The 16318-nt window shown below is 40.3% G+C and overlaps 1 protein-coding gene across 2 annotated transcripts in view; it reads right to left on the bottom strand.

The window, feature by feature from the left end:
* Positions 1-16318, bottom strand: part of LOC126475458 (integrator complex subunit 5) — a 127567-nt gene that overhangs the window by 67719 nt on the left and 43530 nt on the right. For both annotated transcript variants that reach the window (XM_050103336.1, XM_050103337.1), the window contains exons 5-7: positions 10797-10939; positions 5845-5937; positions 5628-5754 (exon numbers count right to left, since the gene is read on the bottom strand). In XM_050103336.1, coding sequence (XP_049959293.1) covers positions 5628-5754; positions 5845-5937; positions 10797-10939 — 363 coding nt within the window. The remainder of the gene's footprint in view (positions 1-5627; positions 5755-5844; positions 5938-10796; positions 10940-16318) is intronic.

The raw sequence follows: 16318 nt of genomic DNA, 5'->3' as shown, positions 1-16318 counted from the left end.
TAGTACCTTCATCTGGTGCTACCTCAGACTGCTTGTCGATTGGATCAAGTCCAGTATTTTATACCTATGCTTTTCCCCCACCATTGTCAGTTCCAGGTGTTCTGCCTGCAGTTCACTTCTGCTAGCAGCATCCTTAGGCATTTCATCTTTGGCCTTGGCCTTGAGCACCTGTCTGTGTGCTGGAATTCCATTTTCAGTCCGCTGTGGTTGCAGGTCGTCCCTCTGTGGTCCGCTACAACTAGAGATATTCTCACATATTCCCTCTTCATTCCAATGCACCAGCCTGAGTGCTAGTGTTACATCTACGCACCAATCTGCATGCTGGCATTCCGTTTTCGGTCCGCTCCCACTAGAAGCACCCTGTGACATTCCTTCTTCGGCCTGATGTGCCTAGTGCTCTACCTGGGATTCGTTTCCCATGTCCACAATCTCAGTTATTCTTTTTGTGTACCTCTGGTGCTACACCCATTGTGTTTTCAGCAACTCCAGTGCAGGATTCCAGGCTCTACTGAATTGGTACCCAGGGTTATGATTCATCATGTTAGTCATCACCTTTATCCCCCCATTCATCAGATTATTCATCATGTTGAGCCCCCAGATACTGGGACAGTGTTATAAGATAGTCTATAGACATAAAGGTGATTAATAACAACACCGAGAGCAGCCACAATAAGCCTCACACAACTGAGTTGCCTGCTGACTGTTCCCCTTCAACAGCAGCGCACCTCACCAGCACGCAGTAAGGGCAGTGCCGTTAAACCAAGATCCTTGCTCCCTTTGACACACAATGTTCCATCACTATGCTGCACAGGGATTGGTGAAGCATTCTCAGAGCTTACAGTTACAAAAGCTGGTGGTGTTCACCAGTCTCCAACTCATGAAGCCCAGACTTACCAAAACCGTACACAGGAAATGATGGCTAAGCCCTCTGCGCAGCTCACCATTTGCAATACTCTGGGAGGGAACATGTGCCTTTATACAGAATGCTACAGTTGCAGTGAACATCACCCCCCTTACATGTGGTCTCGTGCCTTGTGTGTAGCACCATTCTGTCTCACCGGCAAGAAGAGGAAGAGGAAGAGGGAGACGAAGAAGCTTACTGTGAGGAAAATTGAATAGATATGTGACAAAAGTCAATCTCATCATTTTTAGTGCCAATTATCTGCAGCACAACAATTTACCTTTTCTGCTGGCAGGGAATTTATTTAAACATGTCTAATGTTTAAGATATCACTTTGGTGAAGTGATGTGTTACACAAGAATTTTCTAAACCAGTGAATGATGATTGCCACTATAAAATGTTTATTTCTGTAATAAATTAGTATAACCTGTTTGTATGTATGTTTTATTTATGCACATGTATTATGAAATGGATAGATGCAGCATATCTGCAACCCAGGATGATGATAAACATCATACCACATTCACAGTACCTGCTGGTTGGGTGGTTTATTCTGTGTCCTGCCTTGGAGGTTTGATGTGAGCCCCAGAGAAAAAGAGACTGTGGCAATGCCCGAAATGTCACAGGGAAAGAGAAAACTTGTTATATACTTGCTCAATTGGAATCTGTTTAGTAAGACAGAACATTTTTGGACACGGTCCTTATCAATGTAAATATGATGTTCCAAATAATGAAGAAACTTTGTAATGTGTGGTCACTGTAACCAACAGCACAATATACAATGTGCTGTTTAAGAGAGGCATCAAATTTATTTCAGGATTGGATATGGGATCTTACTCTTAACTTCCTGAAGTAACTATAGCACTCTGAGAAACGAAGTGCAATCAGAAGATACTGGTGAGCGTGTGGACATGATAAAGTGAGCAAGACTGAAGGATGTCTTAGCTCCCAATCAGATTTTACTTTGTCACCCAATATCAGGGTAAGAACTATCGGAACCTCGCATCATCTGGCCTGTGCAGAGAGAAAACTTGTTTGAAACCACTTTCTGATACACAATCACTGTACAACCACACTATGTCTCAATAGCTTTGAAAAGTTGTTCTTTGTAAATTTAAGTTGAAATTGTCTTCTGGAGCAGGCATAGGCAACCTTTGGTGACTAGCAGGTCTGATTCACATACTTTGATAGGTTCACAGGCTGCCTTGTCACTTGACATGACTGCAGCATAAAGTCAAAAGTACAGCATCCAAGATATTAATGTTTATGGGGTAATGCACAGATATGAATGGCACCCGACATGGCATGCCAAAATATGGTGCCTCAAGAGATGAATTTTTTAGAGTACATTCATTTTACATTAACCCCATCATCAGATGTTTACTATTTCCACATTATGAAACTTGTTTCTTTAATTGTAACATTTTACAATAGCTGTCTTAAAAACTTCTGTTGAAATTCTGCACTGACTTTATAAAGAAACAATATTCACAATGTGTAAATAAATGTAAACATACCAGGCACCCTGAAATGTAATCATGGAAAAATAAATGCCTAAAAAAGCAACTGGCTGCAGCTAATTCATTATAAATTTCTTCCAAATTCAACAGTTGCAGTGTTCTAATTTGTCCACAATGGACAATAATTATTTTTCTAAGGTTGATGTAAAGAACAGAAAAATATAATATGGCAATGAGATAGGCAATCTCAGTTGATAAGCAATTATGAATAACTTGGCAATTTTTGGCCACATGCAGGTCATTTTAGAGTTTAAAGTATAGTGTGTTAATATCCACAAACATTACGAGCAAACATTTTCTAAACATGTGTCTAAAAATATCAGGGGGAGTCAAACGAAAACTTTAAATATTTTTTACAATTTCTTTTACTGAACAAAGGTGGAACACAAGTGTGTCATTTTTCGACATGATTTTCCTGTCCAGCACTTAGAAAGTGCACAGATTTCTCCATCATGTGCACTTTTACTACAACTCTTCATCGGAACAAAATTTCTTTCTTCCCATTGCCTCTCTGTGTGATCCAACATGTGGTAACCACTCAGTGCAAGATCTGATGAGTATGGTGGATGTGGCGGAGTATCAACGTGTAGGTCATCGATGGTCGCAAGAGTTGCACTGGCTGTACGAGTACAAACACTGCCATGCTGAAGAATGACATCTGTTATCAGAAATTTCTTTCACTTTGATCTTATTGCAGGTTTTTTAACATATTGGAATACAATACACTGGTTGTGGTGTTTCTCCTAGTTGTGTAGTGTTCCAAGACAATGCTTCGTTCAGTCCCAAAAGAACGTCACCAAAATTTTTCCTCCAGATGGCTGTATCCGAAGCTTCTTGGTTTTTTGGTAATGAGGAATGCTTGCTTACTCTCTTTGTGTCAGGTTTGTGGTATTGTAACAATTCTCGTGAAGAAGCCATAACTTTCTGCTTCAAAGTGATGGAAACGTACTTCACAAATGTCAGCAGGTCACACTTTCAGTTCTGAAATGAGCTGCTGTGGCACCCATCTTGCAACCACTTTGTGAAACTTAAGCACGTCATGAATGATGCAATGACTAATGTTCAGATTTGTGGCTATTTGGTTCAACGTCAAAAGGTGATTTTCCACCAAAATGCCTTCAACTGCTGCAGTAGACTCGTGTCACAACACAGTGTGCCTAACCTGGGCACTGGGCATCTGTCAGAGAAGTCATGTCATTTCTGAACTTTCTACTCCACTCATGCACTTGCTGCAGTGATAGATATGCATCACTTACTGGACCTTCACACGCCGATGGACTTCAATAGGTTTTGTACCTTCACTGATCAGAAAATGTATGACAGAACACTGTTCTTCCTTGGTGCAAGTTGCAAGTGAGCTAACCATTTTGAACCGGTACTGTCGCCGCATTTTGTTAGTCTGTAGTATGATGCCACCTGTAGGGCATTTCTTACATCATTGATAACAGTACAGCCAACTTACAGAACAAAATGTCAATTTTTAATCACACTCTTAGATTTTAATTTGACTCCACTTCACACTTTTTTGATGACTGATTATGAGAATATCTGTAAAGCATTTTGGGCAAAATACAATGCAAGCACCTCACTCTCTCTCCTATAAATTTTCTTCCACGGGATGGACTGAAACCATCCCAGGTTGCATTTGGCCCATGGGACACCAGCTGTGCACACATGTCCTGAGGTAGGCAGTATAGGATATGTAATTTTAAGAAAACCAGCTACTAGTAATGTATTACTATTTGCAATCTGCACTACTTTTTACAAAATCAGTGACAATAGCAACCATCTTACCACACATTTTGATGATCACTAGGAGCAAAAATAATATACATTTATTGTTCCTGGGGGGGGGGGGGGGGGGGGGGGGGAGACATTTTTTCAATACTGTAGATGGACCCTGTGTGAAAGGAGATCTGCCAAACTGGGTGTGAAAGAAAAGGCAGCAGAACATGTTACACCAACAATTGTTAGAGACACCACAAGCACTATGACTCTGAAGGTCTCTATGTTGGAAATATTTCGATGTAACTATGACTATGACTATGACTAAGTGGATCTCTGTTGTTGTAACTCTTAAAGACAAATGGGGGTTGACTGTCTGCAAGTTATCAGCTGATTCTTCTCATAAAATATCAAACTAATAACTAATTCTGTTGATACATATTTGTAACTCATTTTATCAAAACATGAAGTGCCTGATTTCAAACTAAATATGTAACTTTGTATCAAAGACACTGTTCCTTTACTTCATATGGCATGCAAATTAATTCCTTCAACCATAATTGTCTACCCCAAAGAATATGTATTCCATAGAATGGCGTGTATTGAGTGGACTATCAATAGTTTCTGCAGCTATCTCTGTTTTCTATCCAGTGTGTACCAATAATTTTCTTTATTGGACACAATGTCTGCATAAAATTGGATACTAACTCTAATTACTCCAGTATTTATAATCATTCTTCCAAGTAACCAGAATACTATCTTTCAAGTAGCCAGAATACTAATTTCTTTCCAAAATGCTATTATCTCCAATGAATGGGTTAGCACATTTGTCATCCCTGAAGGAATGGTAATGTGTATCATAGACATTACTTCTGTCTTGTTTATAAAGTCCATTTAATATGTTGTATCCGCAGAACACCGAACTGTGCATAGAGCAGAATTGCAGTTGCAATACATGCTTAAAATCTATAAATTTCACACACATACAGAAAGTTTAAACATTGCGTTGATATTGTGTTTTTAAAACAAAACAACTATCCACAGCACACAAAGCTTTCAAAAATTCTAATATAATGATAACCAGGAAAAAGAGAGAGAAAGAGAGTGTGAGTGTGAGTGTGTGTGTGTGTGTGTGTGTGTGTGTGTGTGTGTGTATGTGTATGTGTAGGGGTGGGTGGATTTTGATCTCTATGCCTTCATGTTTAATTAGAAATAAAGGAAGGAAGGAAGATTAGGGTTTAACATCCCGTCAGCATCAAGGCCATTAGCAACAGATCACAACCTCACATTGTTGCAAGGACAGGAAAGGAAATCAGCCGTGCCCTTTCAAAGGAACCACCCCAGCTTTTCCCTAGAGCGATTTAGGGAAATCTCGGAAAACCTAAAGCCAGGTGGTCGCATGCAGGTTTAAATTGTCATCCTCCCAAATATGAGCCCAGTTTAATTGCATCCAACTGAAAAAATAGTTACAGTGCACTCACATGTCTGCAGAACATCTGTGGTCAGAGCTCGGAGCAGAACAGGAGACAGGGATGCCAGCTGAACGAGGAAAGGCACAGTAGCATTTCTCTGTGGGGCCTCATCTGCCCCTCCAGGTTCCAAACTCCACTGAAATAAAAAGGAAATGAACAGAAGGAACAAATGGCATAAATATTTTAAAAAAGAAAATATTAATATTTCATATCATTTTCTAGGTACCTTAAAAAGCTCCAAAAGAGCAGTTCGAATATCTGCAAAATGGCTGCCAGCCAGATGACCAAGGATACCAACAACAGAATTTAGTTTTGGAGCCTGTAACATGGACAAGAAACATACATGCTCAGATTAATAGAAATGTAATTATGAAGAAAAAAAAAAGAGATCAAAAAACTTACCAAAAAAATTTGGAAAAATTAGCAACACTTTTCTCAAACCCAACCATCACTCTCTTCAGTTAAAACTTCCGGGCTGAGAGGATGATGTAACTTACCAAACGAAAGCGTTGGTACGTTGATAGAAACAATAACAAACACAAACACACGCACAAAATTCAAGCTTTCGCAACCCATGGTTGCTTCATCAGGAAAGAGGGAAGAAGAGGGAAAGACGAAAGGATGTGGGTTTTAAGGGAGAGGGTAAGGAGTCATTCCAATCCAAAGATGATGTGACTTACCACACGAAAGCGCTGGCAGGTCGATAGACACACAAACAAACACAATCATACACACAAAATTCTAGCTTTCGCAACCAACGGTTGCTTCATCAGGAAAGAGGGAAGGAGAGGGAAAGACGAAAGGATGTGGGTTTTAAGGGAGAGGGTAAGGAGTCATTCCAATCCCGGGAGCGGAAAGACTTACCTTAGGGGGAAAAAAGGACAGGTATACACTCGCACACACACCCATATCCAACCACACATACACAGACACAAGCAGACATTTGTAAAGGCAAAGAGATTCGGCAGAGATGTCAGGCTAGGCAGAAGTACAAACGCAAAGATGTTGTTGAAATACAGGTGAGATATGAGCGGTGGCAACTTGAAATCAGCGGAGGTTGAGGCCTGGCGGATAACGAGAAGAGAGGATATACTGAAGGGCAAGTTCCCATCTCCAGAGTTCTGACAGGTTGGTGTTAGTGGGAAGTATCCAGATAACCCAGACGGTGTAACACTGTGCCAAGATGTGCTGGCCGTGCACCAAGGCATGTTTAGCCACAGGGTGATCCTCATTACCAACAAACACTGTCTGCCTGTGTCCATTCATGCGAATGGACAGTTTGTTGCTGGTCATTCCCACATAGAAACCTTCACACTGTAGGCAGGTCAGTTGGTAAATCACGTGGGTGCTTTCACACGTGGCTCTGCCTTTGATCGTGTACACCTTCCAGGTTACAGGACTGGAGTAGGTGGTGGTGGGAGGGTGCATGGGACAGGTTTTACACCGGGGGCAGTTATAAGGGTAGGAGCCAGAGGGTAGGGAAGGTGGTTTGGGGATTTCATAGGGATGAACTAAGAGGTTATGAAGGTTAGGTGGACGGCAGAAAGACACTCTTGGTGGAGTGGGGAGGATTTCATGAAGGATGGATCTCATTTCAGGGCAGGATTTGAGGAAGTCGTATCCCTGCTGGAGAGCCACATTCAAAGTCTGATCCAGTCCCGGAAAGTATCCTGTCACAAGTGGGGCACTTTTGTGGTTCTTCTGTGGGAGGTTCTGGGTTTGGGGGGATGAGGAAGTGGCTCTGTTAATTTGCTTCTGTACCAGGTCGGGAGGGTAGTTGCGGGATGCGAAAGCTGCTTTCAGGTTGTTAGTGTAATGGATCAGGGATTCCGGACTGGAGCAGATTCGTTTGCCACGAAGACCTAGGCTGTAGGAAAGGGACCGTTTGATGTGGAATGGGTGGCAGCTGTCATAATGGAGGTACTGTTGCTTGTTGGTGGGTTTGATGTGGACGGACGTGTGAAGCTGGCCATTGGACAGATGGAGGTCAACATCAAGGAAAGTGGCATGGGATTTGGAGTAGGACCAGGTGAATCTGATGGAACCAAAGGAGTTGAGGTTGGAGAGGAAATTCTGGAGTTCTTCTTCACTGTGAGTCCAGATCATGAAGATGTCATCAATAAATCTGTACCAAACTTCGGGTTGGCAGGCCTGGGTAACCAAGAAGGCTTCCTCTAAGCGACCCATGAAAAGGTTGGCGTACGAGGGGGCCATCCTGGTACCCATGGCTGTTCCCTTTAATTGTTGGTATGTCTGGCCTTCAAAAGTGAAGAAGTTGTGGGTCAGGATGAAGCTGGCTAGGGTAATGAGGAAAGAGGTTTTAGGTAGGGTGGCAGGCGATCGGCGTGAAAGGAAGTGCTTCATCGCAGCGAGGCCCTGGACGTGCGGAATATTTGTGTATAAGGAAGTGGCATCAATGGTTACAAGGATGGTTTCCGGGGGTAACAGATTGGGTAAGGATTCCAGGTGTTCGAGAAAGTGGTTGGTGTCTTTGATGAAAGATGGGAGACTGCATGTAATGGGTTGAAGGTGTTGATCTATGTATGCACAGATATGTTCTGTGGGGGCTTGGTAACCAGCAGTTTGTGAATTTTAGGAAGAAGGTAGACAACGGTTGCTTCACCAGGAAAGAGGGAAGGAGAGGGAAAGACGAAAGGATGTGGGTTTTAAGGGAGAGGGTAAGGAGTCATTCCAATCCCGGGAGCGGAAAGAGTTACCTTAGGGGGAAAAAAGGACAGGTATACACTCACACACACAGGACAGGTATACACACACACACACACACACACACACACACACACACACACACACACATATCCATCCTAAATAAGTCTTTCCGCTCCCGGGATTGGAATGACTCCTTACCATCTCCCTTAAAACCCACATGCTTTCGTCTTTCCCTCTCCTCCCCTCTTTCCTGACAAAGCAACCGTTGGTTGTGAAAGCTTGAAATTTTGTGTGTGTGTGTTTGTGTGTGTTTTTTTATTGTGTCTATCTACCAGTGCTTTCCCGTTTGGTAAGTCATGGAATCTTTGTTTTTAATATATTTTTCCCATGTGAAAGTTTTAATTGAAGACAGCCTACATTATATGACCAACCATCACTTTCTGTGTTTCTCAAAGGTTCACAGAGAAGCGTGGAAGAATGTTACATTTTAATGTCTTGCCAATAATATTATCTCCATTGGTAGAGTCCTAGCTAACTGAACAAGAGTGGAAGAATAAATTCATTATGGCCTTGGTGCAGGAATTGTAGCATTTGAAGGAAGTGATTTATGGAAACCAGGAAAACCTGAAATCTTAGAGCCACATCAATGATGCAAACCAAGCTCCTGGCAAATATTGATCTCATTTGCAACATCTACTACATGATGTGAGGACAAAAGCACTAAGGAGGCAGAAGGAAATGGTGTGTACCAAATGATTGAAGCACAAGAAAGAGTAGAGAGATGGGGTGGTAGAGGAAGGGGAGAGAGGGGGTGATAATATGAGTGTAAGGGGCAGGGAAGATACTGCGGAGGAGGGGGGCGGGTAGGTTTGATAATCGGTGGAAGCAACAGAGAATCAATTACATAATTGCAGATGATACTGGCGAGTTAACTTCTCTGTGACAGATTCAGATGAATTGCTGCTCTAAGGAAAAACCTTGAGTACTGAGTGTAAAGCATGTGTTGCAGACCATGGAACGGATGAGATCATCAACAAGTGGGTGATCTCCTTCAAATGCCTATCATTTTGCACTAGTACTATCCAGGACACCCTCTCTCCACATACAAGACAGGGGAAGGAGGTGTCTTTTCGTTGAGTGACAGGGGAACAAAAGGGCAGATGTAGCAGCCAAGGAGGCATGTTGTGATCCTCAGGTACTTCAGCGCGCCATTGTCCTACATGCTACTGCCTCGCTGTTGAGGTAGAGAGCCATGTGTTGATGGAAAGAAGAGTGGCTGGAAGCCATAAACAATAAACCATGTCCACTAAAGTCCACGACGAAGTCATGGCGTATCTCCTTCCAGCTACACATGTGAATTGAGGTCTCTTTATTCACCTTCCCACAGGCCACAACCTTATCAAGCATGTGATGAGTGGACCCTACAATGCATGGTGCTTGTGCTATACAGGTCACAGTGCACCACATTTTACTAGACTGTGTTTTATTTTCAGGCCACAGGGTAGCAGCTCATTTGCCCATAGATTTGCCCTCTATTTTAACTGAAAATCAAAGAAATGTGGTACAACTTTTAAAGTTTTGTGAATTGTCAAACTTGTTCTCTAAAATTTTAGGGTGATATTTCTAATGTGTTGTTAGAGTTGCTGGCTCATCCATGTTTTTGTAAGCTGTCGGCCGTCCACATATTCCTGTGATGCTATTTTAGTTTTCCTCTTGTCTCACTTAGATTTACTTAACAGTTTCACAACATCTGAACAATTTTAATGCTTTTAATGCTATCTTCCATGATATGAGCTAGTGCGATTGTGTAGGTGATCATGGGTGAGATTTGGGAATAGTAAATGCAATTTTATCTCAGATTGGCTTTTACCTCATTTCTCACACTTTGTCCATTTTAACCACATCCGTTTCTACAAATTTCGTATGGGTGGTAGTAAACTCGTCATTGAGCTCCGTTAACCCCCTCCCCACCAAGCCCACATAATAATAGCATGTGAGCTCACGTGCTTTATCATTCTGCCAGTAGTTTACCAATCAATTCTGATATTAGTTTGCGTCACTGTAAAGCTAATTTGTCAAATTTAAAGTGTGATGATAGAATACTTCATATAGTGAGTGATGTGTATTGCCACATTCCCTTAAAAGCTAATGATTTGCTGATTTTCTGTTTTTACCTGTCTCTGATGTAATTGATAAGTGTAGGTGTTCCACAAGTGCCATCTTTTCCTGTTTGCACACTTTCCTCATTATTTTTTCTCTCACCCATCTCCTCTAGCTGCATCATATAATCATTTCACACTGTTATCATATTACACATTTCTTGGCTATGGAAAGCTGTGCCTGCACAGCTCATCACACATTGCACTTTGAGAAAGAGTTTGTCAATTTAAAGGTTTCAGTAATCACTGATTTTGTTCAGTGTTTGCTTTCATTACTTCTGATTCTGACAATTAGACATCTGCTTAAGAAGTACTGTATAATATAAATGTCTTTTCATAAATAACCAATTACCTTAACGCCCTCATCAGCAGATACATGTTGACAAAAATCTTTCAAACCACAAGAGAGAACTTTGGTAATAACAGTATGAGGAAAGCAACTTCCAACATGAGCAACAACCCAATCAAAGTGAGGTCTGTGAGCAACACTGGTATCTGTAATAAACAAATATTATGTCAGACAAGCAGTTCAAAAGTTAACATTGATAACAATATGCTGTATGAACACATACAAGACACACAGGCATAGTTAATAAAAATACATCAGAAAAATGTAAACAGCTCTCCGAACACAAGTGGGGAATGTGTATTTCCACACCAACTTTACTTCACTTTCATGACTGTGGATTCCGATGTCATTCTCTTGTTAAATATGTATGTACAACTCTCCCTACAGGAGCTGTTAAATTTCTTGAACTTGCGTATTCCACACTCTGAAAAACTGTATTTTATTTTCAGCACTAAACAAACAACCACACAAAAAATAACAAGATTGCAGAAACATAACAGACACATACAAAAACTGATGGGTGTGCTGGCTTTTAAAACACTGAGTCCCTGGAACTAAGAGAGAGAAAATGGCGCCAGCCGCGGTGGTCTCGCGGTTCTAGGCGCTCAGTCCGAAACCGCGCGACTGCTACGGTCGCAGGTTCGAATCCTGCCTCGGGCATGGATGTGTGTGACGTCCTTAGGTTAGTTAGGTTTAATTAGTTCTAAGTCCTAGGGGGCTGATGACCACAGATGTTAAGTCCCATAGTGCTCAGAGCCATTTGAAGAGAAAATGGCTTAAGTAACATTTCTACTCACACAATAGGCAGACCTAAATTACTTGCAGCAGTATAATAGACACACACAAAAACTTTTAGAACCTTGAGTTCCACAGACTTACAGAAGAAGAAAGAAACAACCTAAGTAACAGTTCTACTCACACATTATGTAGGACTCAATCACTTGGAGTGTAATGTGCCATTCCTGTAGAGTGATGTGTAACCCTATGTCTACCTAGCCAATGAATAATGATCACAGTAGTTGAAACCATTTATTAATCAAATAGTTAGCCCCCCAAGTAACACAATTTGGTTGGATGCTGCACATTTTCAAGATGGGACAGTATTTCCAGTGTGTTCATAACTTGAGGTGCCTGCAGGGCTTTGCGTTTGTTCCCTGTTTCAGAGTACCGGCTTGGGGTAGCATGGTGTATCACTGAGTAAGCAGCACCCTGTGATAATACCGATGACATTGTAGTGAACAAAAGAAGTAGACAAAACTCTGAAATAATTTTTTCATTCATATAATGTCAAAGTCTGTTGTTTGGTGTCAAACTAAATGGAGAAGCAATGTTTCCTGTTACTAATGGTTGCAATGTTGAAATGTGGAATACAATATAAACAGCCATTAAAAGAAGAAGTGTGGTGTAGTTCTAAACAAATTTGAAATTACTTGAAGATTTTAAGTTTCCAGCACAGGTAATATTGCAAACAAGGGGAATATTGCATTCTGGCACTCTTGCGCTAAGACTGAGAATAATTCTATGGTGGTATTCGATAAAAATGAAGATGAAAGATCCCCATTAAATCAAATATAGAGTGCAATTAGCAAATAATTGAAGATTTATCAAGGAATATCACTGCTGCAATGAGTAACAAAGTCAACAGCAGAACATTGATAAAATAAATAAGTAGTACATTCAAGAAAGATAGAGAGATTTCAGAAGAAATAATTTGTTGATAATTGATAACTAAATTAACTCACAACTATCATGTCGCAGAATACTTAATGTCTATGACCCTGCAAGATAGGTGGCTGACACTGTACAGGACTACAACAGTTACATTAGGTCCACAACAAAGGGCAATTTCCACATCTGCTGCAGATTTATCAATGGCAGTCCAGTTCGCCAGTCACTAGTGCACATTTAAACCAGAAATTCTATCAACTTATTATCGATTCCCATGAATAAAACATAGAAATAAATAATAGAATATCTGAACTACAGTCCAACATTCTAAATATAACAAGGGAATTACATTTTAGGATATCTGTGTGGCCTGATTAGTGATAAAGCCATTAACTACTGGTTTTGTCAAATTAAATAGTGTAACAAACTTCAGAAACGAGTGCTGGTTTGAATATCTTGGGACAGAGTACAGATTTAACTAAGATAGACATCTTGTGTCACACTTTCTCAGTTTTGGAGCAGTGTAGTAGTGGTTTATTTGAACAAAAGGTTCAACAACACCTTTCTTTCATGAGATAATGTAGCTAATCAACATCCAAATTAGAGTCAAAAGAGATCAATGAAATCCACAGCAGCATAAACTGATGTTAGTTTTGGTAACTCAATGGAAGTTGTAGATAGGGAATATGTTTTGGTCACTGTCAGGGGAAGGTAGAGGAGTACTTAAGAGACAGAAAGAAAGGTAATCAGGTATGAGTTTGCAATAAGGTAAGAGTAAGTAATCTCAAAATACAGGAGAAAAGAGGAGCGATGAGAGGTGTGTTGGAAGTCTCTTCTCAGATTCATCAGGCGCATTTTCCCTAGTGTTATGGCAGATATTTACAATTTTGTTTTTGCATTGTGATGCTGGAGTCAGCCCAAACAATTACTACTTGTCATATCTTCCATGTGTCAACAAGAAGCATTGATTTGTATCCCAATACAAAAAAAATTATTTTTAAATCAGAATTTTACATGCTCCTTTGATACAGTGCTACCAAGTTAGTCTAGTTCTGATATTTGTTTTATCGATATGTATTTGTAGGGACAGTAAAACATGAAGAATAAACAGCAATTCATCAGTGAGTCAGTAGCACAGCATGCTTGGCATTAACAGTCACCATGGGCCTGGGCGGTGTTGTTGTTGCTGGAGTACAGATTATTCTTTGAGTTTTATTGTCCCTGGTTCCCTCCTCCCCGTCTCTTCCTATCCATCCTCTCCTGCATCTTTCCTCTGTCCATACCCTCCTCCTACATACACAATTGTTTTTTGGAAGGTTATATGATGTGTGAAAGCCCTTCTGAGGCAAAAGGTGTCATTGATAGTTTCTAGTGAGGTAGATACTACAGATTATGAGGCTTACTCCAAAGTTGTAAAGTAGAGGAACCTACCTGAATTGTAACAGTCTAGGTATACTGGATTTGAAAGAAAAAAAAAATAATAATAATAATAATAATACAAAGCTAAAAAATTGCTGGTTGTTCAAAAATTTATCTGCAATTGCTTGATTGCATTGACCCAAAAAGAAGTAAAGCCATTACAAGATTTGTGCTGTTGTAAGGAATGCAAGTCATTACAAAATATGTGCTGCTGTAAGGAATTAAATATCAATAATACAGTAATACACAAAATAGTAATGGCTGTGCTCACCCAGTTAAACAATATGGATGCCTATGTTTGAAGGTATACCTTAGTGAATTTTATAATGGGTTTATACATAAAGTAAGTAAAAATTAACTGCTCATCTACAGAAGATTGACACATGGGGCACTGTAACAAATAACAGATAACAACATTCACACAATATTTTGAGCACTAGCTCTTTTTCCAGCAATAGTACACACATTCACACACACACAACCATGGTAAGGTTGATTATCCATACTCAATTGCTGAAAGCCATTATCTGAACTGATGGAGGTGGGGAGAGGGTAGGGAAGGATACGGTTTTGTAGATTTAATTTATCAAATGACAAAAAAATCTGTTGAGAGTTTGTACTGTTTTATAGTTGGTGGTAGCAAAAAAATTGTCATAGGTTCTGTACAAAGGAATTTGAACTATTTTGAGTGTACTGAATGATATGCTTATATTTCAACAATTTTCTGTACATGGTTAGAAATTTACGCAATGACGGCTAGCATAACTAATATGAACAGTCAAGCTTATACTTATTTTGACCTAGAGAACTTACAATGGGCTACAGGTGCAACTGAATAGAAGCAATGTACAGATAACATACAGTTAAGATATTTAATGTTTTACCATACCTAAAGAATTTAACAATGAATTAAATGAGGGGTTACTTTAAAGGAATACCAAAGTAGCTTCTGGACAAAGTTATCTATTTGTGATAAATAAATTATGCAACAATATATGGAAGTTGACAGTCAATACAGTAATTCAAAAGCGATGAATTAAAAAATATAGATATTACTGCATTGTTATTTACTTACATCAGTCTATTCTTTTCACAATATTGTTGATATTTACTTACATTTCATATATTTTTTGTGACATGATATACCTAATAGGTGGAGTATGTGCTCTAACAAATCAATAAAATCTTATCAGTTTGTCATTTCGAATAAAACACTAGAGCTTTCAATAGCTGTCTCCATCATCGTGACTGCTGGGGCTGGCACGATGTTCTGCTTATACAGATGGAATGACAGTGTCTGGAACCTCTCAGAGAGAGCCGGAGTGGTGCATGCGTGGAAGGCAAGTTGGACAGCTCCGCCCCATCACAGGACCAAGTGAAGTCACGTGGCGCAAGTAGATGGCACTACATTTGAAACTGCTGCTCCCATGTCCCTACAAGCATCAACCCTATGTCCCTGCTTTCACTCAATGTCCAAAGCACGGCCCTATGCCCCATTAAGTGTGTACCCCTGGGCTCTGTTGAAACTGTTGCTGTTTGTTCTAATTTTGTCCACTTTTTCAATAACAGAATACCAGTATGATGTTGTTTAAGCCAAAACTCTCACTTTTTTCAAATACTATTTTATGTTCATTCTCTAGGCAATGTTCAGCCATGGCCAACTTCTCAAGTTCCCCATGTTTGATATGTTGTGAACGCTCTGCACACTGCCCAGCAACAGTGAAAATGGTTTGTCCTATGTAAACAATATCACATTCACTGAAGACACCATACATGGCAGGAACTCTAACATCTATGTTGTCTTTAACGGGGTGTAACATACCTCTTACTTTAGAGGCGGGCTAGAACACTGATCTCAGCTCATGTCTCTTTTAGCACCTGCCCAATCTTGCTAGTAGTTGCTCCACAATATAGAAGGAATGCAGTTAGCTTGGCCTCCTCTGCCAATTCAAGGCACATTTGCATCAGTGTCACTTGAAAGCTTTAGCAATTTCTCCCTGGCTGTAAACATTTTCTCTGAACATGCATCTCAAATGCTTAAATTCAAACTATAGATGGTTGCCATTAGAACTAACCTTTGCTCTGTGTACTAACATTGTCAGTACTACTTCCTTGTGTACGGCGTGGTGAAAACTGTTGGTGTTTAAGTATGCCATCAGTCCCCAACTTGACAGTACATTTAATGTTGGGATGGAAACTGTTCCTGTGGTCGACGAACTACTGCAGTTCATTTTTACCATAAGACTATATTAAGAAGGTGTCATCAGTGTACCATGAGAAGAAATATGATCGCAACCTCGCAGAGTTCAGAGCTCACTCCTTAAAGTGCTCCATGTAAAAGTTCACGTAGTTGCTGACCTGGAGTCCACAAAAAACCCACAAAGTGGCTGTTAATCTTTCCAACCAAGAACTGGATGTTGCTGCTATGAGTAAAGGCC

The sequence above is a fragment of the Schistocerca serialis genome, chromosome 4 (genome assembly GCF_023864345.2).
Source record: "Schistocerca serialis cubense isolate TAMUIC-IGC-003099 chromosome 4, iqSchSeri2.2, whole genome shotgun sequence".
NCBI lineage: Eukaryota > Metazoa > Arthropoda > Insecta > Orthoptera > Acrididae > Schistocerca > Schistocerca serialis.
The sequence above is the reverse complement of the archived record's forward strand: the minus strand, read 5'-3'. Positions and strand labels throughout refer to the sequence as shown.